The 24154-nt window shown below is 37.4% G+C and overlaps 5 protein-coding genes across 6 annotated transcripts in view; 4 read left to right on the top strand and 1 right to left on the bottom strand.

Moving 5' to 3' along the window:
* LOC103873306 overlaps nucleotides 1-24154 on the top strand; it is a 728778-nt gene that overhangs the window by 396490 nt on the left and 308134 nt on the right. The window lies entirely within an intron of this gene.
* LOC103873408 (protein NRT1/ PTR FAMILY 2.7) lies at nucleotides 226-2783 on the top strand. The gene is made up of 4 exons (XM_009151814.3): nucleotides 226-583; nucleotides 667-1402; nucleotides 1707-2227; nucleotides 2309-2783. Exons 1-4 carry the CDS (start codon nucleotides 505-507, stop codon nucleotides 2644-2646), a joined length of 1674 nt encoding a protein of 557 aa, XP_009150062.2. The 5' UTR covers nucleotides 226-504; the 3' UTR covers nucleotides 2647-2783.
* Nucleotides 3106-5385, bottom strand: LOC117125869. The gene has a single exon (XM_033272647.1). It carries the CDS (start codon nucleotides 5336-5338, stop codon nucleotides 4502-4504), a length of 837 nt encoding a protein of 278 aa, XP_033128538.1. The 5' UTR covers nucleotides 5339-5385; the 3' UTR covers nucleotides 3106-4501.
* Nucleotides 5360-10752, top strand: LOC103873448 (protein NRT1/ PTR FAMILY 2.3-like). 2 transcript variants are annotated; one of them, XM_009151853.3, is made up of 4 exons: nucleotides 5360-8679; nucleotides 8781-8998; nucleotides 9074-9615; nucleotides 9690-10752. In XM_009151853.3, the coding sequence occupies exons 1-4, from the start codon at nucleotides 8586-8588 to the stop codon at nucleotides 10501-10503; spliced, it is 1668 nt and encodes a 555-aa protein (XP_009150101.1). In that variant the 5' UTR covers nucleotides 5360-8585; the 3' UTR covers nucleotides 10504-10752. The 2 variants fall into 2 exon arrangements, with proteins under 2 accessions (XP_009150101.1, XP_033128494.1); XM_033272603.1 differs by having other exon boundaries at nucleotides 8781-9615; nucleotides 9690-10751.
* LOC103873407 (uncharacterized protein YKR070W) lies at nucleotides 21557-24118 on the top strand. The gene is made up of 12 exons (XM_009151813.3): nucleotides 21557-21911; nucleotides 21993-22096; nucleotides 22201-22236; nucleotides 22317-22390; nucleotides 22490-22530; nucleotides 22696-22767; nucleotides 22845-23034; nucleotides 23120-23215; nucleotides 23303-23370; nucleotides 23478-23658; nucleotides 23747-23830; nucleotides 23920-24118. Exons 1-12 carry the CDS (start codon nucleotides 21805-21807, stop codon nucleotides 23989-23991), a joined length of 1125 nt encoding a protein of 374 aa, XP_009150061.1. The 5' UTR covers nucleotides 21557-21804; the 3' UTR covers nucleotides 23992-24118.

The raw sequence follows: 24154 nt of genomic DNA, 5'->3' as shown, positions 1-24154 counted from the left end.
GCCTGACTTTCCTGTTCTCAAAATTAGTGGGTTCCATCATGGTATGGTTAGTAGTCTATTCATATTCAATGCATTTTTTTTATGATCTTGGCTCTAGGTAGCTGCTCGCATTATTGAGGCAAGTATGGCCAAATCATTGGAAATAATTTGGCAAATGGGTATTAAGTTAGCAATATCCATTACAAGACAATTTAGTGTTGACTTATTAAAAGTTAGATAGGATAAAAATGTTTGTCTTCACACATGCTGTTCGAAGCTGACAGTGATGGCTCACCTCAAATCAAAGGAAACGCTTTGTGTTTTATACTTTCTTTTTTAACGTTTCTTGTTGGAGGCTGCTGCTCGTGGGGAATAAAATATCGTGACCACCATCGAAAGTCATCTTCTTTAAACATTGTCTTTGGTGTATTATTGCTTATATATATCTTCCAGCATTTCAGGCCATTTATAACAAACAAACAAACAAACAAAAAAAGGTAGAAGCTCTCTACTTGATTTAGAGACATGGCAGGTGATGCAGAAACACAAACATCAAGCACCAAACGCCATGGTGGAGGTTGGATCACCTTTCCATTTATGATAGGTGAGAGATTCTGTTTTCATCTTTCTCATAACCATTAGAGCTTAGACAAGAACCTTAAAGGTATCTATGTTTCTATGGTGCAGCGACGTTGTTAGGCCTGACAATAGCTGCGTGGGGATGGTTACTAAACTTGATCGTCTACCTGATTGAAGAATTCAACGTGAAGAGCATCGCAGCAGCTCAGATTACCAACATTTTCAGTGGCTGCATCTGTATGGTTCCAGCCATTGGAGCCATTGCTGCTGACTCTTTCTTTGGAACCATCCCTGTTATCTCAGTTTCTGCTTTCGTTGCTCTTGTCGGCGTATCTCTGCTGACACTAACAGCTGCGCTTGACTCCTTAAGACCCAACCCCTGTGACACTGCTTCAAGCCTATGCCAATCACCTTCGAAAAGCCAGCTCGGTGTTCTTTATACGGCCATAACTCTAGCCTCTATAGGAACAGGTGGGACACGGTTTACTTTAGCAACCGCTGGTGCGAACCAGTACGAGAAAACTAAAGACCAAGGCAGCTTTTTCAACTGGTTTTTCTTCACAACGTATCTAGCCGGAGCTATAAGTGCAACCGCCATTGTGTATTCTGAAGACAACGTCAGCTGGACCTTTGGGTTTGGTCTGTGCGTAGCTGCTAATTTCTTCAGCTTTTTGGTTTTCATCTTAGGGAGAAGATTCTACAAGCATGACAAGCCCTTAGGAAGTCCCTTCACAAGTCTACTTCGCGTCATTTTCGCCGCGGTATTCAAAAGAAAAGCTGTGGTTTCCACCAACGAAAAGGACTACCACAGTGAATCACTCTCAATGCCCACAAATAGTTTGAGGTAACAAAACATCCTTGAGAACAGCAGTTTTATTGTAGCATTTTTATTTTTTGTGAAATGATTAGGAAGTTCTGTGCCCGAAAGCCCGTACACCTCCTCCCTAGGGCGAGGTCCAAATTAATGTTAAATAACTCTTCTTAGGAGAGTAAACCCTTCCCAAGGATAATTGAATCCATGACCCCTTAAACCCCTACTAGGTGATCCAATAGTTTTAACCACTAGGCCAACTCCTCCTTGGTTTCCATTCATTGCAGCATTGAGAGGCCATTCTAATGATTTTTTTGTTTATTTCTCAAACACGCAGGTTCTTTAACCGTGCAGCGTTGAAACAAGAAGACGAGGTTAAACCAGATGGCACAGTTCACAATCCGTGGAGACTATGCAGCGTTCAACAAGTGGAAGATTTCAAAGCAGTCATAAGAATCATCCCTCTTGCGTTAGCCATAATATTCTTGAGCACTCCAATCGCGATGCAGCTAAGCTTAACAGTTCTTCAAGGTCTAGTGATGGACCGGAGGCTTGGTCCTAACTTTAAAATCCCTGCAGGCTCTCTACAAGTCATCACACTTCTCTCCACTTGCTTATTTATTATGGTCAACGATCGGCTTCTCTACCCATTTTACCAAAGGTTAACGGGGAAGTTTCTCACACCGCTCCAACAAGTCGGTATAGGCCATGTTTTCAACATTCTAAGCATGGCTGTGACTGCCATTGTTGAAGCAAAGCGATTGAAGATAGTAGAGAATGGTCATTTCCTCGAGTCATCTTCTATTGCTGACATGTCTGTCCTATGGCTATTCCCTCCACTAGTCATAGTAGGAATCGGTAAGGAACTGATTTTCAGACCAATCTATCAACTTGAACTGAGAAAATAATCATGTTCATGGTTTTGGCTTGTGCTTGCAGGAGAGGCTTTCCATTTCCCAGGGAATGTAGCTCTGTGCTATCAAGAGTTCCCAGAGTCTATGAGGAGCACCGCAACGTCCATTACATCGGTGGTGATTGGGATATGCTTTTACACAAGCACTGCTCTGATCGATCTGATTCAGAGGACCACCGCGTGGTTACCAGATGACATAAACCATGGAAGAGTTGACAACGTTTACTGGGTGTTAGTCATTGGAGGAGTCTTGAATCTCGGCTATTTCCTCGTGTGTTCTTGGCTTTACAAATACAGGAATCTCGAGGATGATGGTCACGAAAAAGATGTTGCGGTTTCACACTCTACTACTTTGTCCTCATGATCTTATAAGATGAAGAGTGAGAGAGACAGAGAACATGTTATTTGTTGTCGGTATCTTCTAGTGTTCTGTAATTGTGTGAAAGTATCTTCACTTTGTAGCCACTGAAAAGTTTATATATTTTGCTTTATTTCTTCTTCCTCTCAAACTTGTTCTCTCTGCATGCTGCATGCATGTCTCAATTATGTTGAATACTATAAACTATAGGTTTTCTCTCTTAGCTACTATATAAGTATTCTTCATCCATGCCAATCTGATTCTCTCTCCGACCATAGGTTTGAACCTCATTCTTCTGTCATATCGAAATCTTCTTTTTGTCTATTTATCATGGTTAACTATTGGTTTCTCAATCCATATTACTAAAAGAAAACAAAAAAATTCCTCACACGCTCAACATCCTAAGCACCGGAATTAGTAAAGAATTTATTTCGAGTGTCATTCCATTCCAAAAACTGAGATAAAAAATGATATCATGTTTTTGGTTTTTATCTTTTGCTTGCAGGAGAAGCTTCCCAGGGAATGTATCTTTGTGCTATCAAGAATTCCCAGAGTCTAATAGGAGCACCACAACTTCAGTTACCTCGGTGGTGGTCGGGATATGCTTCTAAACAAGCCACAAGTGCTGCTCTAATCAATGTGGTTAATTACTATATGACATGAACCATGGAAGAACATGTCTTCTGTTGTCATCTAAAGTTCTAACCTTTGATTGGAAGTATCTTTTCATTCTTCTTCTACTTAGTCAGTTCTTCTAAACGATTTCTCTCTCTTGTTCTTGCAACAACAGTTTCGGTTAAAGCTTGCTGCTGGTTTAGGAGTTAGGTTCGTGGTAGGTTGATGGTGGTTCAATTAGGCAACGGTCTAATTACTGGTTTGGTCGTAGGTTTTATCGGAGGATTTGTCCATTTCCGGTCAGTTTTACCTATATGGGTATTCTGGTTAAATGGGTGTATATGGTCTTGGTGGTTTGAGCTAGAGGCGGTAATCTCTGGTTATTTCTACCGAACGACGGCATCGTCGGTTTGTTGGTTTGCGGGTTCAGGGTGGATTCTAGGCTCGGTATGTTGCGGTTTAGCGACTCGGAAGCTGTAGGAGCTGTGCTTTCTGGAGTTTGAGGACGCCCTATCTCTCGGTATTTGGTGGTAACCAGATTGTCTCTTCTAATCTTACCGGTGTTGTTTGGTCACCATCGCCTCGTTAAGCTCTTGTCCTTCCACCATCGGGCCGCTCCTCTTCTAGTTTACTGTTTTAGCTGTCATGTGTTGTATGCTTGTTGTTTAGTTTCATTTCATCCGCTTCTAGTCATCTTTGTATTTTTGTCAAAAACTGAAAAGTATAGTATAATCAACTTAATGGTAAACTTCATTCTTTTCTTCAAAATATGAAGATCTTCAAAAAATGAAGAAGCATGTTCTCCAATGGTTTGCTTCCTTTTTTCTTCAAAAAGGAATATTTCAAATATATTATTTTTCTTTTTTAACATTATTTATCAAAACATCTTTTACTTTTGCTAGTTTACTAATTTTACCCAATTATTTTATTTTAACAATATTTCACCACAATTGCTAATTAATATTAAATAAACATTATCATACAATATAATTAGAACACATAGCATAAATAAATTACACAAGAACACTACATTTTATAAGGAAGCATGAAATATATATTTTTCCCACATGTGATGAATTAAATTGTTTCGAAGAGTGAAATGTGCTTCTTGATCTTTAATTCTTCTAAATCGAGCCAATTTTTTTTTGAAAATGAATATTATCATGCTCTTCGATATCAACCTCTAGAACTGGAACTTCTCCACCAACTTCAATTGGAGCATCAAGATCACGCTCATATTCAATTATCATGTTATTAGAATTATACATTTAGTCATTATGTCATGTAGCACATCTTTTTTCCAAAAACGAGCTGGTCCTTTCACAATTACAAAGCGTGATTGAGGAACTCCAAAGGCACGCTCCACATCTTTTTGACATGCTTCTCGTTGTGTAGCAAAATATTTCTTCTTTGAACCCACTGGCTCATGAATAGTTTGCACTATGGTAGACCATTTTGGATATATATCGTCGGCCAAATAATAACTCATATTATATTCTTTGCCTTGAATGATATAATGAGGAGGAGGTGCAATACCTTGAGCGAGATTGGAGAAAAGATGTGAAGACTCCAAGACATTGATATCATTATTGCTGCCCGGCATCCCGAAATATGCATGCCATATCCAAAGATCATAATCTGCAACAGCTTCAAGAATTATAGTTGGTGATCCACTACGACCTGCATATTGTCCAGCCCAAGCGATCGGGCAATTTTTCCACTTCCAGTGCATGCAATCTAAACTACCCAACATTCCCGGAAAGCCTCGCTCTTCACCAATCTTCAGAAGTCTTGAAACATCGGTAGGTATTGATGACCGTAAGTATTCATCTGAGAATATTTCCACAATAGCCCGAGAAAATATTTTCATACTTTCGATTGCTGTGCCAATATATTCATCAGTAGCATCAGCGGGCAAACCATAAGCTAGCATCTGAAAGACGGATGTTGCTTTCTGAAGAGATGATAAACCAAGTCTTCCAGTTGTATCATTTCGCTGTCTAAAGTAGTTGTCATGGTCTTCGAGAGCATTAACAATACAAAGGAATAAAGAACGAGACATAAGATATCTCCTACGAAACATGGTGTCGTTGTAAGTTGGATTCTCTGAGAAATAGTCGTTGAACAATCTTCAATGTGCGCTTTCTCGATCTCGGTGGATAAAAGAACGTCCAGGAACTGAGCCTCCATGAATCACCTGGCTGCTTTGTAAATTGTTATTTTCGATAGCAGAATGTTTCGCCAATTCTTCTTGCTCATGACTATTAATCATTTCTACATTTTCAGCATCATCATCTGAAGAGGATGAAGAAGAACTCAAATGTAGAGGTGAATTTTGTAAAATTGCAATTCATTTTAAAAGAAGAAACTTAGAGTGTGTGAAGTAAAAATTAAATTTGTGAAAACCAACAAGGATTTCTACTATATATAGATCATTTTGAAATCACTTTTATTGTAATATTAAATCATATTATTTTAGATTGAAAAATGTGAGAATCTTTGAATCACTTTTTCATTGCACTATCAAGTCATGCCATAGTAGATTGAAAAATGTGAGAATCTTTGAATCACATTTTCATTGCATTATCAAATCATGTCATAGTACATTGAAAACTGTGAGAATCTTTGAATCACCTTTTCGTTGCATTATCAAATCATGACATAAAATATAAAATTATATAAGAATATTTGAATCAATTGCATTATCAAATCATATTATAACAAATTAAAAAAAGTGAGAATCTTTGAATAAACTTTTCATTGTATTATTAAATCATGTCATAATAAGCTTAAAATGTGAGGATTTAAATTCACGTTTTCATTGTATTATCAAATCAAGTCATAGTTGATAAAAAATGTGAAAATATTTAAATTCACCTTTTTATTGAATTATCAAATCATGTCATAACAAATTAAAAATGTGAAAATCTTTGAATAAACTTTTCATTGTATTATCAAATCATGTCATAATAAGTTAAAAATGTGAGAATCTTTGAATAACTTTTTCATTGTATTATCAAATCATGTCTTATAAATTAAAAAAATTTGAGAATCTTTATTGTGTATAAATAACATTTTGTGTTCTACATTTTCATTCACAACACTGAATCATAATATTTTCTATTGCATCCACATCTTATTTTAACTTTGTTTACAAAATTCCGTTACGTTCTGCTGGAAATACTCATGAAGAAGATAGATTTTTATGTCAAGTATATATGGAAATATCTCAAGATCCAATCAAAGGTGTTTATCAGTCGTTCGACTAATTCTGGTCTCGTGTGGCAGCTGCTTACGAGAACGAAAAATATGCAAGTTGGAGTGAACGTACAAAAAGTCTATCCATTGTCGAATTCAAACTATTGAGAAAGCAACAAAGAAATTGCATGCATCACGCAATGTGAAAACAGACGTCCAAGTGGTGCTTCAACTGATGACATTGTAAGTGTTGTTTAGTTTGTGTAATATATATTTTACTTACTTTGCAATAATGTTTTAAAATGATATTCAGCTTAAACAAGCCAAGTTAATGGTATTGGATGATCCAAAATACAAAGGAGGTTAGAAGTTCGATCATGTATGGAGCATTATAAAGAATTGTGAAAAGTTTAAAGATGGTGACACATGCACAAGAAAAGTATCAAACTCATGTGGTTTCGGAGATACAAATCCAGAATTGGAAAATGTTACATCTGATTATGCTACACAAGAATCTCCAAGTTTGTCTATTTTTTTCTATAAATTTAGATGATGAAGAAGATAGAATGGGTAGATCTAAGAAACCAATTGGAGTGAAAAAAGCCAAACTCAAAAGAAAAATTGATGATCAAACATCACTTGTTATTAACACCTTGGAGAAGAAAATAAAAAACTACTGGAGAAATTAGAGAAAACAAGCGCACAAAGGCATCAACGTTTGGAGATTCAAAACAAGAATTATGCTTTAAGGAAGTTTTAAAGAAGAGAACACAATTTTATTTCGTGATTTGAACTCCATACAAGATCCTAACGTTCATGCATACATTCAATCTGAGCAAATCGAATTTTAGTAGAAAGAACTGAACAAACAACAAGCTCAACAGTCTTCTCAAGCAACCACTTCATTTGGACAATATTTTAACAATTTTAGTGGATCTGGAAATGGTTTACTAGATTATTAAGTGTTAGTTTTTGATGTGCTAAGTTTTTTTTTATATTTAGTTTGATGTTTATCAAGTCTTTCGGTTTTTATATTATTTATGTAATTGTGTTTCATCTAAATATTAGTAAAAAAAAGAAAAACATGTTTCTATTATATTTAATATTTTAAATTGATTGAATAAAAAAAATAAAAACTTTTAAAGTAAGTTGGTAATATTAGCTCTTATAGTTTATTTAAGTAAAATTTAAGAACAAATTAAAGTTGAGAGACTAATCTGTAACTAAAAAAATGTATCTTAAAAAAGTGAAAAATAACTCAGATGGTCTTTTCACATTTTACCAAAAAAAATAACAGTTTTGGTTTCGGTCAACTAAGTCTCACGACACTTTTACTGATTATGATAGGTGGCATAAGGAGAAAATTATCATTGTATAACGTTATATATATATCTTCCTCCTGATACCACTATGGAAGATTTGGTCAACTCATTTTCACTTTCTATAACACACCTGATTTTTAATACAACAGAGGATAGAATGTCAAAACGTGGTTAGGTGCTTCTAAATGTAAACCATTACCAAATCATTTCAATAACATAAAATAAAACGTTCACTCGTCAAGGTGTACACGTTTTCAGTTAACCTTATATCTTCTTCTTCCTTGATAACAACAGATTAAACCGCAGATACTCATCAAATTCAGGGTCAGTAAATGATATCTTTACGGTAAAGACTTTATCGATAATTTTATACTAGGCAACGTTTACTCTCTTTTTTTTTTACAGATACATAACCATCAAGGAGGCTTCAACTTTCGTGATCAGTACACGACTATAAAAAAATTTAGCACAAATCTTGATCAAATCAGTCTCGGGAAACTCTTAAAAAATTTCAGAATTGACATAAAGACTATACAAAGATGATTAGTGGATACTACTATTGAAGATCTGGCTAGATCTTTTTTAGTTTTTATTATATCCACCAACGTGATATTGGAAAACGACAACAGTAGATGAAATTTCACATTTTGGCTAGCTATTTTATAATCAGAGCAAACAAAATCTATACCAAATCTTGCACCACGCAAAAGTTGACATGCATTTCGAGATTATATATAGTGTTAAGGCTTTTACATCGTCAGCAGACACACAAACATAAGTCAGAAGTAACTCCTGATTGTTCTTTCTTTCATGGCTGATTTAGTCTCTGGTGACATAGAAGTGCAACACTCTGGCGATCCAAGCAGCAAGCGTGGTGGCTGGATCACTTTTCCCTTCATCATCGGTTGGTGTTTATATATTTTTGTTATTTTTATGCTCTATGTTTTCTGTGTTCTTGGGCTCAAAAAAAGCATAGACAGGTGATACTGGTTATATATGGTGCAGTTACGTTGTTAGGACTGTCCATAACTTCTTTCGGGGTGATACTTAACTTGATCGTATTCTTGATCGAGGAATTCAACATCAAGAGCATCGCTGCTGCTCAGATTTCAAATATTTTCAATGGATGTCTTGCCATGTTGCCTGTTGTTGCAGCCATTCTAGCCGACTCTTTCTTCGGAGACATTCCCATCATCTTGGCTTCTACATTCATTTCTCTGCTCGTAAATCCAAAACTCATCGAGGCTCTACTATCAATTTATACAAAAGGCTCACCATTTCCAAAACGTCTTTTTCAGGGCATCTCTCTTTTGACTCTTATCGCATTTTCGGACTACTTGAGACCTCGACCGTGTGAACCGGGCTCAATCCTATGCCAATCACCATCAGACCTCCAGCTTGGGATTATATATGTAGTCCTAGCTCTAGTGACTACTGGAACAGCTGAGACACGAGTGGCTTTGGCATCTGCTGGTGCAAACCAATATGAGAAACCTAAAGATCAAGGAACCTTCTTCAACTGTTACTTCCTCATGGTAAATACAGGCGCGATCATTAGCGCGACAGCAATTGTATATACTCAGGACAATGCTAGCTGGAAGCTCGGGTTTGGTCTCTGCGCTGCTGCTAATTTAATCAGTTTTATCCTTTTCATCTCCGGGAAGAGACTTTACAAGCATAACAAACCTATGGGAAGTCCCTTCACAAGTCTAGTCCGTGTTATAGTCGCTGCTACAGTGAAAAGAAAGGCTGTTATCTCATCCAAAGACGAAGATTATTACCACCATGGGCTCGGACAAAAGAACAAGAATTCTGCTGTAGTGCCCTCCCAGAGTTTCAGGTGAAAACAAAAAAAGCTTGAAAAATTCATTAAACTTAAACCAGAACTGAAAGAAAGAGAAATTACATGTGCAGCTTCTTTAACCGTGCAACATTGAAGACGAAAGGGGAGAGTGGCGACACAACTAATAACAAATGGAGACTATGCTCTGTTCAGGAAGTAGAAGATTTCAAAGCCGTTCTTCGACTTCTTCCTCTGTGGCTATCCATCATCTTTGTTAGCATTCCTATTGCTGTGCAATCAAGCTTGATGGTACTCCAAGCTCTAGTTACGGACCGTGTGCTTAGCCCTCACTTCAAAGTTTCGGCTGGATCTATCCAAGTTATAGCAATCATCTTCTCATGCATCTTTATCATAATGAACAACTGGCTTTTTTATCCCATGTACCATAAGCTAACCAACAAGGTCATGACTCCGCTTCAAAAGATTGGTATGGGCCATGTTTTCACAATCCTAAGCATGGTGATCTCCGCGGTTGTGGAATCAAAAAGGCTGAAAACAGTTCAAAATGAGCATCTCATGTCAGTGTTATGGCTGTTTCCTCCTTTTGTGATATTAGGAATAAGCGAAGCCTTTCAGTTACCGGCCCATATTGAATTATTCTATGGAGAATTCCCAGAGTCGTTACGGAACACGGCGACATCATTGACCTCACTAGTGATTGGAATTACGTTTTATTTGAGCACAGCTCTGATCGATCTGATCCAAAGGACCACTGCGTGGTTACCGGATGATATTAACCACGGAAGAGTTGATAATGTTTACTGGGTTTTAGTCACTGGTGGTGTTTTGAATTTTGGCTATTTTCTTGTCTGCTCGTGGTTTTATAATTACAGATTCCTCAGGGATAATGGTCAAGAACAAGATCCTAAAGATGTTATAATCTAAAGGCACACCATGTTTTGGTTGAATTTAAGTTATGTGTTTGTGTTTGCAATGATAGCTCATGTCTATGTTTGTATAGAAATCGAGAACACCTTGATTGTAAGATCACACACAAGTAAATAAGAACTCTTCTTATTAATCCTCAATGCTTTAGAAAACTATCTCAAAAACTAAAGCTCTCACAACTCATAAGTTATGCTACACATTAGCATCTCCTTATATATATCTCATAACTTCCTAAACTCATTAGGTTTAACATAAGTCTATATTTCCTAATCCTTATCTCTTTCCATAACTCATTAGGATTAGGTAGCTTGCTTCTTAAGCTACTTCAAGCTTAATCCAACATTCTCCCCTTTAAGCTTGAAGCTTCTATTCTCCAAATCGACCATGCCAATGTAGTCTCTCATCTCCTTGAATTTGATTCTTCCTAATGCCTTTGTTAAGATGTCAGCCTTTTGTTCTTCTCCAGGAACATGCTCTACTTCTACTTGCCCGTTTTCTACACACTCTCTGATAAAATGATATCTCTTGTGTATGTGTTTACTCTTTCCATGAAACACCGGGTTTCTCGTCAATGCAATAGCTGACTGATTGTCAATCCTGATCAGCACTGTTTCACACGGCTCCCCTGTTACTTCGCTCAACAAATCTTGTAACCATATCGCTTGTCTTGCAGCTTCTGTCCCAGCCATAAACTCAGCTTCACATGATGACAACGCTACTGTATCTTGTTTCTGTGAACACCAGGATATCGGACTATCTCCAAGGTAAAATATGTGACCAGTTGTACTCTTACCATCATCTGGATCTTCGTTATGGCTACTGTCACTATACCCAATAAGCTTTGGTACCTTTGTTGTTGATCTCGAGAATGAAAGCCCATACGCAAGGCTTCCTCGTACGTACCGCAAGACTTGCTTCATGGCGACTCCGTGTGGTTCTCGCGGGCTTTGCATATATCGACTAAGGACTCCAACGCTGAAAGAAAGGTCAGGTCGAGTATGTAGAAGGTACCGTAAGCACCCAACGTTCCTCCTGTACCTCGTCGCGTCTATCTCTTTCTCGGTTTCAGCTTTAGATAGTTTCAACCCCATCTCCATTGGAGTTTGACAAGCGTTGCACTTGTCCATACCGTCTTCCTCTAGAATCTTTGATGCATATCTCCTTTGAATAAGAGTTATTCCATTCTCATGTTGATTGACCTCGATCCCAAGATAATATGTAAGTCGTCCCAAGTCACTCATATCAAACTTCCCCGCCATGTTTGCCTTGAATTCTTGTATGACTTGTGAATTGGTTCCTGTCACAAATAAATCATCCACATACACAGCTACCACAAGCAAGTCTCCATTAACTAACTTTCGATAGACAGAAGGTTCCTTTGCACATTTTACAAACTCCAGCTCGCAGAGAATGGTGTTGAGTTTGTTGTTCCATGCTCTTGGTGCCTGACGCAGTCCATACAATGCTTTCTTGAGTTTATAAACTTTATTCTCTTCACCCTTCTTCTCAAAACCTTCTGGTTGTGTGACATACACCGTTTGTTTGAGCTCTCCGTGTAAGAACGCAGTTTTTTACATCCAAATGATGCACTTCCCACCCGTGTGTTGCAGCAAGGTTAACGAGAAGCCTTATGGTTTCAATTCTTGCGACCGGGGCGAAGACCTCGTCGAAATCAACACCATGCCTTTGCACATATCCTTTAGCTACCAGACGTGATTTATACTTGTTGATGCTTCCATCTGCATTGCGCTTAAGTTTAAAAATCCACTTCAAGCCTATAGGCTTTACTCCACAAGGAAGATCAACTAGAACCCATGTCTCATTCTTCTCAATAGACTCAATCTCTTCTACGCAAGCTCGTGTCCACTCCTTTGACTCCTTAGCCTCCATAAAGTTCCTCGGTTCGTTATTGAGGTACATCAATATCTCTTCTCCGAGCTCTTCTGCCAATAGAATATAATCGTCTAGGTACTTTGGTTTAACGTGTGCTCTTCCTGATCTCCTTAACACTTGAGTTTCTTGTTCATCGATCTCACCTTCATCATCATCGTCTGAGACATTGATCACGGGTGTTTCCTCTGTATTTTTACCACTTGCTTGACCTATACGCAACTGCTCTGTTTCGGTGGCTATTCCATGATTACCGAATCTCCCAAGTGTTACTACGAAGTTCTCGTTATGATCTGCATCTGTCTTGTCCGTGCTCCAGTTCCAGCCTTTAGCTTCATCAAAAACGACATCTCGATTCACTATAATCTTCCGAGTGTTGGGATCAAACAAGCGATAAGCTTTTGATCCTGGCTCTGTTCCTAAGTGAACAAGCATACGCGTGCGATCGTCTAGCTTTCGAAGGAGCTTTGCTTCGACTTTGGCGTATGCTATGCATCCAAAGACCCGTATATGCTCAACGTTTGGCTTCTTCTTACGATACCCTTCATAAGGCGTCACTTCTTTCAGTGCTCGAGTGGCGACCCTGTTGATTATGTATGTTGAATGCCGTGTTGCCTCGCCCCACATGTAGTTAGGTATATGCATATGCTTCATTATGCTTCTCGTCATCTCCATGAGAGTGCGATTCCTGCGTTCTACCACCCCATTCTGTTGGGGTGTATATGGAGCTGTAAGATGTCTCCTTATCCCGGTGCTCTCGCAATAGTCATTGAAATCTCTTGACACGAACTCTCCTCCTCTGTCCGTTCTGAAAGTGATAATCTTCTTCCCAGTCTCTTGTTCCACCGTTTTTCTCAACCTTTTAAATTTCTCGAACGCTTCTGATTTCTCCTTTAGTAGTATGCTCCACATATATCTTGTATGATCGTCTATCACAACAAATATATACTTCTTTCCTGCAGGTGTATTTGGTCTTATGGGCCCGCAGAGATCCCCGTGTAGGAGTTCTAGTGTTTCACTTGCTCGGTATGTAGTTGCTTTTGGGAATACTTTTCTTGCTTGTTTACCAAGTAAGCACGATCCACATATCTCTTTCTCAACACTTAACTTCGGAATCCCAATCACTAGCTCCTTTTGTATCATAGCTTTAAGACAATCAAAGTTTATATGTCCCAGACGTGAGTGCCATCTCCTTGACTCGTTATTTGTAGACGCATGAAGACATGTGTCTGGTTTTAATCCCATGTGAACCTTATAGAGCCTGTTTCTTGATCTCGTGGCTTTTACAAGAAGTTTTCCAAGCTTATCACGCATAGTTAGCTCGTCTCCTTTCATTCTGATATCGCAGCCTGCCTCTGTGGCTTGTCCCAAACTTATGATGTTACTTCTAAGATCAGGAATGAAGTATACGTCTGTCATCTTTCTCGGGTCTCCGTTCACGTCGACGAAAGATATTGTCCCTTTTCCTTTAATATCTATACGCGAGTCATCACCGAACCGTACTTTACCTGTAATGGTGTTGTTGATCATCGAAAAATATCTCCTATCTCCGGTCATGTGATTGCTAGCACCATTGTCGAGATACCATATGTTTTCTTCCGTCGCAGTCTCGTATTTTTCTGGCAAGACATTCTTCTCGTTTAAGAATACAACCTCATGCATCATCAGCTCATCAGCCTCCTGTGTCTCAGTGTTATCATTCTCTTGAGCCTCTTGTAACTTAAGTTTAAGGTCCGGACATTGAGCAACGAAGTGGCCAACTTTATCACACCGGTAGCAAGTGACTCTGGACGCGTCTCGTCCTTCGTATGATCGTCCTCTGCCCCGGCCTCTGTAGTTGCCGTAACGACCTCCTCTGCCTCTACCTCTATACGAGTTCCCGTAGTAGTTGTACCCTTGTTCTTGATTTGATCGGCTTTGTTGGTCTTGTGAAGGTCGATTTTGATTAACCTGTCCATCTGTTGGTGTGTACATCAGTTTTGGCTGATCATCTTCTACTTCCTCATCTTCCTTAATGCGTTCTTCATATGCTTTTAGACGTCCCATAATATCCTCAAAGCTCGTTGTGTTTAGGTTCAACACTTGTTCAAGTGAGGCTACTATGTGAATATACTTCTTACGAGGAAGACTTGAAAGAAACTTCTTCACAAGTTTCACTTCTTCGATGTGAACCCCCAGAGAAGCTGATTTTGCCGCAAGCTCAGATAATTTTCCACCAAACTCGTCGATACTCTCCGTATCCTTCATCTTTAACCTATCAAAGTCATTCATTAGCGTCTGGAGTCTTGCTTCCTTTACTCGCTCAGCCCCTACATGTCTGGTTTTAATGGCTTCCCAAACTTGTTTAGCTGTCTCGAGTTCTCCTACCTGCAGTACAAGTGCTTCTGGTATTGATTGAAACAATAGCGCCACTGCCATATTATTCTTCTCGCCGGTTGTTGCTTCTTCTTCTATCGCTTCCCAAACCTTATGCACTTTAAGGGCAACCTTCATCCTCATGGCCCAAACAGTATAGTTAGTTGATGTAAGCATGGGACATTGGATAGAAGAGGAAGCTCCTCCTCCCTTTACCTTCACGGTCGCAGGAACTAAATCACTCATGATTTTGTTTAAGCTCTGATACCAAATATAGAAATCGAGAACACCTTGATTGTAAGATCACACACAAGTAAATAAGAACTCTTCTTATTAATCCTCAATGCTTTAGAAAACTATCTCAAAAACTAAAGCTCTCACAACTCATAAGTTATGCTACACATTAGCATCTCCTTATATATATCTCATAACTTCCTAAACTCATTAGGTTTAACATAAGTCTATATTTCCTAATCCTTATCTCTTTCCATAACTCATTAGGATTAGGTAGCTTGCTTCTTAAGCTACTTCAAGCTTAATCCAACAGTTTGTGTTTTCTGTAAGTTATGTATGGAATGGAAGTACCTTCAACAATTACTACTATCAATTCTTTGAAAATTTCGTAAAAATAAACCAACTATTTAGTTATATCCTTATTGTTGCGACTGATTTTATTACGGTTTATCCGTGCATGACACTGCAAATGCAACAATTCGACAAACAGCTTGAACCAGTTGCGAATGTAACATGATCTGCTGTAGCGAGTTTACCGAATGGAATGATCGAGATGTAGTTGAGTCAGACTTGGAAACCGGATCTGTAGCTGACCTAGATGTTACACCATCACAATCGGCAAAAAGGATTGAGTTAGAACAAACTCAACTTGGAAATAATCAAGGTTTGGTGGTTCCATGAGACTTTTACACTGGAGATATCAGGGTTTGGAAAGCACTCTGACAGTTCCTCACATCAATGATATCAGGCGAATATACAACCCTGATACATGCTTATGGTGGAAACTAAGAATATAGACAGTTATGTAAATAGTGTGATTAAGGATCAAGGATATGACCACTCTTTTGTTGTCATGGCTAACGATAGTAGTGGTGGGTTAGTTATGAGGTGGAATGATGGGGTTAAGATACATTTTTCGGGAACCCCTTCTTTAAACAAGACTGATATGTATGTTGAACATGGAAGTAATATATTTTTTTTGACGTATATTTATGGTCATCGGGAGATAAAATCTAGAAAAGTTTTGTGGGAACATCTTGGATCAAAGAAAGGCATAAAATGTCTTGGATCAGCTGGAGCAAAATCACAAAATCAAACATGATGGAGGGTTAGGAATCAGGAACTTGGAAAACTTCAATCTGGCTCATCTGGCAAATCAAGGTTAGCAAATTCTAACCAATCCATCCAGTTTTTTAGCTTGAGTTTACAAAGCTAAATATTTCAGACATACAATTTTCTTGGACACCAAATGCTTCACAACATCAAGCTACATTTGGAAAAGCATTATCCAATCTAAGAACCTTCTCAAAGCTGGTCTTAAATGGATGGTAGGGAATGGAGGACATAATAACATATGGAAAGATCCCTGGATACATTCTAAACCAGCACGCCCAACAACAAGATTAGGAGGAGAAACTCATCCACATCTCATGGTAAAAGACCTCATCAATAATATCAGTAAAACATGGGAGGAACAGAGAATCAATATTTTATTGAGTCAACATGATGTGCAGTATGTTCTAAACATTAGACCTAGCATAACAAATGGGGAGGATAAACTGATATGGAGCTACACCAGGACATCTGGATACCACCTGCAAAGACAAATCAAAAACCAGAATGATCAACTGCAAGGAGGTAACAATTTTATTTCAGAGGATATTTTATATGCTCAAATTAATCCTAGAGCAACTTACTCTCTCAGATAAGATGTTCGGTTGTAGTACTTAGGGATCAAATCCACAGAGACTCTAAGATAACACAATAGATTTATTGTTTTCGAAGTAATGCTAGAGAGTAATGATTTTAAATCAGTAAATAGATAGAGATTGGGTGACCAAGGTAGTTGTTCGGTTGGTTGATTGAGGTTGTAAACAATTAAAGGTAAATAGCTAAATTCACGTAAATTCTCAGGTATGATAAGTATGCTTATCCTGTGGTTTATCAGAGATTTAAGAATATTAATTGTTCTCGAACTCATACTTAAGTTATAATCTATCAACTCTCGTATGTAGAGATTATCTAATTCTTAGACCTAGAAATCCAACTCTCATACGTAATTCCTAAAGGAGCGTCGATCGATGCTTCCTATGGATTACGATCGATGTCTCGAATTGATTGTCGATCGATGTATCCTATGGAATGTCGATCGATACTGACTCTTGCAAGCTTTAGCGAATGGTTTTGATGTGTTCTCTAACCAGCTAGATCAACTTTCATGTGCACCTAGCTGATTAGATCATTCTAGTTTAATTCAGGCAACATACCAAGTTCTCACTTGTACCAATCAATCCTAAGATCTAAGTTCAGGAGTATTAATCCTAACCCTAGCAATAAGAACAACTATATGGAAAACTAATTAAATCACCCTAACAACAACACATATTTAGCAAACCATAAATAAAACTTTGAAGAATCCTAAATCTAACAATAGAACTATTCAGACATATTCATAAGATGCATTATGATGGTTTGAATAATACTGCAATAGAATAAATTAAAAGACAAAATAGAGTAAAGAAACAAAGGGAATTCAGGATCTTCCCTCTCTCAAGGTGTTCAGATATCTCTCTCCAATCCTATGTTTTCTCTCTCTAGAATAGTATGAAGCATAGTCGTCCACAATGGCTTAGAAATGGTAAAGTAGGGTTTCAGGTCGTCCAGGGGTATTCTTATAATATGTAGTGACTTCTGGACCTAAATTTGTCACAAAATAGGCTCGGCCCACTTCTGGGATCACTGTCGATCGACACCATGGGTGCACCGTCGATCGACGTTCCTTCATCTCCTCGACAGCTTCCTCTGGCGAGGCAGACTGACCACTCTTCAGTACAATGAGTATAACTTCTGATCTAACCGTTGGATTGACTTCAAAACAGTGTCATTGGAAAACTAAGTCCCAGATATATCTTTTGTCAAAATATGGGCTCAATCGCACTTTGGAAAGGTCTCCATCCATGGCTAACCATCAGACGCGTCTGTGCAGTTCATCACCTCAAAAAGCTCTGTAATCACCAAAGTTCTCCAAAACGTACCTAACCTGAAAACACTCTAAAACAGACTCCAAACACATATAATAATCTCTAAAACAAATATATACCATGGTCTAAATATGGTAAAATCCATGGTATATCAATATTAAGAATCAAAGTGCAAAATTCTGGAAAGTAAATTTACCACCAAAACTAAAAGTAAATTTACCACCAAAACTAAAATTATATTTTGATGGAGGGTAATCCACAATAGCCTCCCTGTAGCGGCTAATATAAGAAAGAGGGGAATACAAATACCTGGTATATGTTAGACATGTGGAGAAAGTGGAAACACTTCAACATATGATATATCATTGTAGAGTCTCCAAGGAGATTTGGGACTATCTTCTAACAGAATTTAAAGTATTCTCTACAATTGATGGTGATCGGCTCTCCATTACTAATAGAATGTTATCTCATGCATCCGTTGATAAGTCTGAACTACTTAACTTATTTTTTGGGTGGAAAATTTGGAAGATGAGAAACAACATTATTTTTCAGCAGGAGCGAGAGCACATCATCCATATTGTTCATAAGGCAATAAGAGACCACCAGCTCTCGCAGCAGGCGGTGGAGCAAGAGGAACAACTGAGGCAACCTGTTCGAACTACAAGCCCACGAGAAATAACTCTAGCAGAGGTGATTCCTCAAACAGCTCAGTACTACTGTTTAATGGATGCTTCTTGGAAAAATCAAACGGAACCTAGTGGTATTGGATGGTACTTATATAGCATACAAGGCATCCAGATACTGCAAGGTTCCTCTTCGGCCGAACCTACAAACTCAGCGTTCAAAGCAGAATCACTAGGAATGAGAATGGCGACACATCAACTTAGAGCTTTGAGATTCACCAATGTAGCTTTGTTCACTGACTTCAAAAGAGTCATTGATTAGATCAAGTAGGGGAAGAGTATGGAAACCCTCAGCAACGTCTGTATCACGAAACTACATTCTATGATACATGACATCCATTCTTTATCAAAAGAGCAAGGTTTCACTTTTCACTATATCTCTAGAATATGGTTACATAGTGTAGATGAGAAATCAAAGTCAGCAAGAGAACATAATCAAAACTATGTAATTACTTGGCTTTCCAATTAATAATATATACCATTTACAAAAGAAAACAAAATAAATTATTATGTCGGAAAATGTAATAACCTAAGTTGAGGTCGAATTGTCCAATAAAAGATTAAAATACAAACATATGGATAGGGATGTTAATTTCAGGGTTAGGGCCTAGCCCTCTTTTGTTTTATATAACCCATACCTATTTTAACCTGTTCTTAATCAAGGGTTAATGATAGTATCAGGGTTAGCACATTTAATTTTCATGCTTGTTAATAACTCTTTGTATATCAAATTTAATCAAAATTTACATGTTTAAAAACGAATCATATATTATTCATATAGAAAAGGTCTCTTTTATTCATTATGTTTTCAAATTCTAAGCATGAAATTAAAAAAAAAACAAAGTTTACATGTTAGTTTTATTCAATTACTAGTGGTTTATCCGCGCTGCGGGCGGAGCGGCTGTCTTTTGGTGTAATTTGTGTTTAGTTGATGTAGCCATATTTTGTGTTATAGAATGTTGTATAAAAGTGTGAGTTAAAAATGTATTTATGAAGCTTTATTTTCAAACTTGTTGATGATAATCTTTTAGGTTTAGTAGTAATCGAAGATATATTGGAAGGTAATGGTGAATTGTAATAATAGCCGTGTGTAGTGTATTTGTTTGTTGTTGTTGTTGTTGTTGTTGTTTTTTTATGAGAAATTAATGGTGAGAAATACAAATATATATTAATGAGGAGAATTTTTTTTTTTAATGTTGCGTTTTGGTTATAGTCTTTGATAGTTAGAGTAACTTGAAGATCATTACCTAATATATTGATGTCGTCTTTTACTTCATTCATCACGTATGGGATAGTTTCATCAATAAGGAATGTTGAATCGGGGTGGTGAATATCATGATATGTTAACATGTATTACATGCTCTCAGTTACTGAGTCATTAAAATTATTTTGGCTGTCGATGATAGCTGAAAATCAATGGTGGATTGTTATGTGTTGGGTATGTGGATGTAGACTTCGAGTGTTTGCTTTGGATATTTACCTGAAGATCTTGTTTCATATGAGAACCGATGAGATATAAGTGGTTGGTTACTCATTTTTTGGAATATTTGTGGGAGCAAAATGTATTATTTAAGATGATGTTAAATAGATGATTTTATTGTCTTCTTCTAACGTTGGTTTTAAGGATCATTTATTCATGGGTGTTAAAAATTTTGGAGTTATTTTGTTTGTGTTGAATTGACTTTTTTTAACGTTTTACAATTTTGTTTTTATCTAGAATATTTGTAAGAGACTTTCATAGTATTAGTTGTTATGTTGCGTTCAGCTTTAGTAATAATGTAACTTTAATTTTAAATTGTTAAACGGTATATGGTTTAGCTAACCAAAGACATTTGTACTCTTTATTGTAAAGTTTGTATAAGGAGTGTTGTTTTATAACCAATTCACTCCTCGAAGCTTTGCATGAATCTTATTTGAGATAATTTTATATAATTCATGGTTGTAGTGGAATATTGTTGTTTTGTTTTTGCAGAGGATGGGTGATAGATATATATACCGTTTTGTCATTTTCTGAGTTGCATATCTGTAAATATGAGATACTAATTTTTGCATGGGACTGCGAGAAATATTAAAGGGAATTGTTTAAATGTAATTCATAAGGTATTTTGGGAGCTTAACTTGCGTTTTGGTACTTTTCAATACACGATTATGAATATATTTCATTTTATTGGTGCTTTTATATTTGTGATATGTACATTTGAATTTTTGATTTGGAAATGGTATGATTTCATACTTATAGCTTTGCATTTATATTGGTATTAATTTTTTGTGCAATATAGAATAAACACTGAGTTGTATAGATCAGCTGTAAGTGTTGTATAGTAGCATTATCATGCGGTAATGAAATATATTAAGGAAAACTTTATTTAAATTAAAATATGGAAATAGAGATAAGAAATGAATGAGTTACATAATTTGTTTAAATAATAAAAACAAAATTTTTCACTTGCTTAAAATAATAACATGTGTTACGCCGAAAAGCAATGTTGTCTCGACATGTTATTGTAGTCTTAGTGCTCTCATAAGCTGTCATGTAAATCTCAAACCTTGTGACTCTTACTCCATGGATTGATTGTTTGATTCTTTTCCAGCAAATGTCGGCTCCTGCTTTGTTTTCTCTCCATCCTAGTAAATCTACCAGCGGTTTTCCGATTGTCGGATCTCCCCTAGATAACATTATCATACCATAAAGGTAAATAACATTGTCATACAAACCTTGGGCTGCGATCTGGAAATATGCCAACCCCTCATTTATGTTTTCGTTTTCGCATTATTCTTGCATTCCACGTAGGTAATGAACCTCCAAGTTACTGCCAGTAAGGCAGAGGTCCATCAGATTAGCCAAAGTCTAAGCAAGAGACATGAAGAAAAATGAAAAACGACGTCGTTTAGGTAATTTGTTTTTTTGCAAATAAAAAAAAGAAGTAAAAAACTTTAAAATTATTCCGAGCGTGATTTTAGTCGGCCTTATTTTAACCGAGGTAAAAAGTAAAGAGTTCAGGGTTTAATAAATTAAGGCGAACTGGGCTAACCCTACAGATCAAGGCTAACCCTACAGACTAAAGCCCGTGGCAACATCCGTACATATGTACCCTAAGACCGATCATAAAGTATAAAACCTTTGCCCGAAATTATTTCTTGGCCGTCCAGTAAAAATGAATAATTTTAGAATCATCGCGAGAAATTCGCTGCGGCGGCGGGATTTTAGTGTCCGATCACCACCGTCTCGTTCATTCTGTAACCTCTCCCAGGAATCGAATCGGTGAGTTGTCCTCTCCTGCTGATCCTTTGCTCATTGCCTCTCTCTACTTGACTCTGACTGACTATATGAAAAAAAACACAGACAGTCTTATGGCATTGCATTCGACATCGATGGTGTTATCCTTCTGGGTTCCTCCCCCGTTGGTGGCTCCCCTGCTGCCCTCCGCCGACTCTACGATGATTCCGGTTTATCTCCACTTTGTTTCATTTTCGCAAATTCATCAAAGCTATATAGAAAAGTATCTATTAGATTTGTGTGTTTTGATGAGTTTGAGGTTTCTTTTTTGAAGGTGCTTTGAAGATACCTTTCTTATTCTTGACTAATGGTGAGGAGCTAGCTATATACCACTTTTGAATATTTTTCATCCTGTTTTGCATTGATAATTAGCATGAATATCATTTGTAGGAGGTGGCCTGCCTGAATCTAAACGGGCCTCTGAGATGACTCATTTATTAGGTGTTCCTGTTTCTCCATTCCAGGTTTAAACTCTTTGTTCCTGTTTCTCTAGAATAATATTACAGTTATCACAAAGTTAGTTAGTTTCGGTAAGTGTAACGCTTTCTCTTTTGTTGTTGCAGATGGTACAAGCACATTCACCTTTCCGAAAACTAGCCAATAGGTAGCCTTACGTAATATAAAAAAAGATCTCCCTTTACAAAAAGACATATTGTTCATCAATTGGGATCAAGGATTAGAATTTAGAAAGCAGTATATATGGAATCAGCAAATCATTGGATAGGGAATCACGCGGATTGATGCAACGTTTAATCGGTACCTGGAACAGGTTTGGAAACGAGCTCGTTGTTGCGGCTGGAAAAGGGGAACCTGCCGCGGTGATGTCTAATTATGGTTTCAAGTAAGCTCCTTTTGTTTGTATATATGTGCTTCACACTTTGCATTCAGATGACTGAAAAATTGTGCATGGATTTTCAGAAACGTGGTTTCATTGGACGAATATGCCTCTTACTTTGACAACATTGATCCCTTGGCCCCATATAAGAAATGGATGACCGGACAACAAGTTCACAAGGAGACTACTAGATCAAGAGCAAATGTTGTATCCGAGAGAGTTCAGGCAGCATTTATTGTTAGTGATCCTGTTGATTGGAGCCGAGACATCCAGGTTATCATCATATTCCCCTTTGCTCTTCAATTTCAATGTTACATATTAACAAATCTGATTGATGCTCTTTTTTTCTTTTTCTCAGGTCCTTTGTGACATTTTACGAACTGGAGGACTTCCTGGGAAAGAAAGTGGACCTCAACCTCTTTTGTACTTTGCTAACGACGATTTAGACTACCAGGTTATGGTGATTCCATCCCGTTTTATTTTTCTATTTCTGTTGACTTATTTATCATATAAGATTACTGATGCATTGTGAACTGAACAGACAAAGTTTCCTACTGAACGTCTTGGCATGGGAGCTTTTCGAATCGCTTTAGAATCCGTATTCAACAGGTAATATCCAAAATCAAGCACTGCACATCTTTCAGAAAACACAGACTACTCTTCTTTAAAAAGGCCTGATTCCTTCTTTACATGATTGAGTCTGGATATGTGTGCAGAATCCATGATAACCCTCTGGAGTACACATCTTTTGGGAAACCAAATCCATTCGTGTTCAAGAACGCAGAAGATGTTCTCAAAGAGATCCCTACATCCCACTCAAACCAAGGAAGTCACCACTTCAAGACGCTATATATGGTCGGAGACAACCCTAAAATCGACATCAGAGGGGCACGACAGGTTCTGTGCTCTTTCTCTCAGAGTCGAGATGGTTATCAGTACATTCCACTAATCTTTATTTGAAGACTTAAACTATTGAATGTGACAGGCCGGGAGTCCTTGGTTCTCAATCTTGACAAGAACCGGAGTTTTCAAAGGGAAAGATAATCATCCTGAGTTTCCTGCTGATCTGGTCCATATAGACATCATCTCTTATGTAGCCTTTAGAAGCTTGTTATTGTTTCCACGGCTAATGTTCATCTAACTTTTTTTTTTTTTCAGGTAGTTGACACAGTAGAGGAAGCAGTTGATTTCATCTTGACAAGAGAGTCAGCAAAGCGAAGCTTGATTTGAGATATTTCACTCGGATTTTCTTAAGATTTTATTTAATCCAACACATTGTGGCTGTCTTTGGCCAGATGCATTATATTTAACGAATGAGGCATACATAAACTAATATATTCTTTGAGCCGTCTACGAGTTTTTGGAAGCTTCAAACTAAAAGTACAATGTCGAT

This window comes from Brassica rapa, chromosome A06 (genome assembly GCF_000309985.2).
Source record: "Brassica rapa cultivar Chiifu-401-42 chromosome A06, CAAS_Brap_v3.01, whole genome shotgun sequence".
Lineage (NCBI taxonomy): Eukaryota > Viridiplantae > Streptophyta > Magnoliopsida > Brassicales > Brassicaceae > Brassica > Brassica rapa.
The sequence above is the reverse complement of the archived record's forward strand: the minus strand, read 5'-3'. Positions and strand labels throughout refer to the sequence as shown.

What these genes read in the sequence shown, in the direction of transcription:
- LOC103873408 (XM_009151814.3), top strand. Translation starts at nt 505, where the DNA reads ATGGCAGGTGATGCAGAAACACAAACATCAAGCACCAAACGCCATGGT. An exon ending in ATGCCCACAAATAGTTTGAG is followed by an intron (nt 1,403 to 1,706) that starts GTAACAAAACAT and finishes TCAAACACGCAG; the next exon opens with GTTCTTTAACCGTGCAGCGT. An exon ending in ACTAGTCATAGTAGGAATCG is followed by an intron (nt 2,228 to 2,308) that starts GTAAGGAACTGA and finishes TTGTGCTTGCAG; the next exon opens with GAGAGGCTTTCCATTTCCCA.
- LOC103873407 (XM_009151813.3), top strand. Translation starts at nt 21,805, where the DNA reads ATGAATAATTTTAGAATCATCGCGAGAAATTCGCTGCGGCGGCGGGAT. An exon ending in CTCTCCCAGGAATCGAATCG is followed by an intron (nt 21,912 to 21,992) that starts GTGAGTTGTCCT and finishes AAAAAAACACAG; the next exon opens with ACAGTCTTATGGCATTGCAT. An exon ending in ACATCAGAGGGGCACGACAG is followed by an intron (nt 23,659 to 23,746) that starts GTTCTGTGCTCT and finishes TGAATGTGACAG; the next exon opens with GCCGGGAGTCCTTGGTTCTC.
- LOC103873448 (XM_033272603.1), top strand. Translation starts at nt 8,586, where the DNA reads ATGGCTGATTTAGTCTCTGGTGACATAGAAGTGCAACACTCTGGCGAT. An exon ending in CACTTTTCCCTTCATCATCG is followed by an intron (nt 8,680 to 8,780) that starts GTTGGTGTTTAT and finishes TATATGGTGCAG; the next exon opens with TTACGTTGTTAGGACTGTCC. An exon ending in GTGCCCTCCCAGAGTTTCAG is followed by an intron (nt 9,616 to 9,689) that starts GTGAAAACAAAA and finishes TTACATGTGCAG; the next exon opens with CTTCTTTAACCGTGCAACAT.
- LOC117125869 (XM_033272647.1), bottom strand. Translation starts at nt 5,338, where the DNA reads ATGTTTCGTAGGAGATATCTTATGTCTCGTTCTTTATTCCTTTGTATT.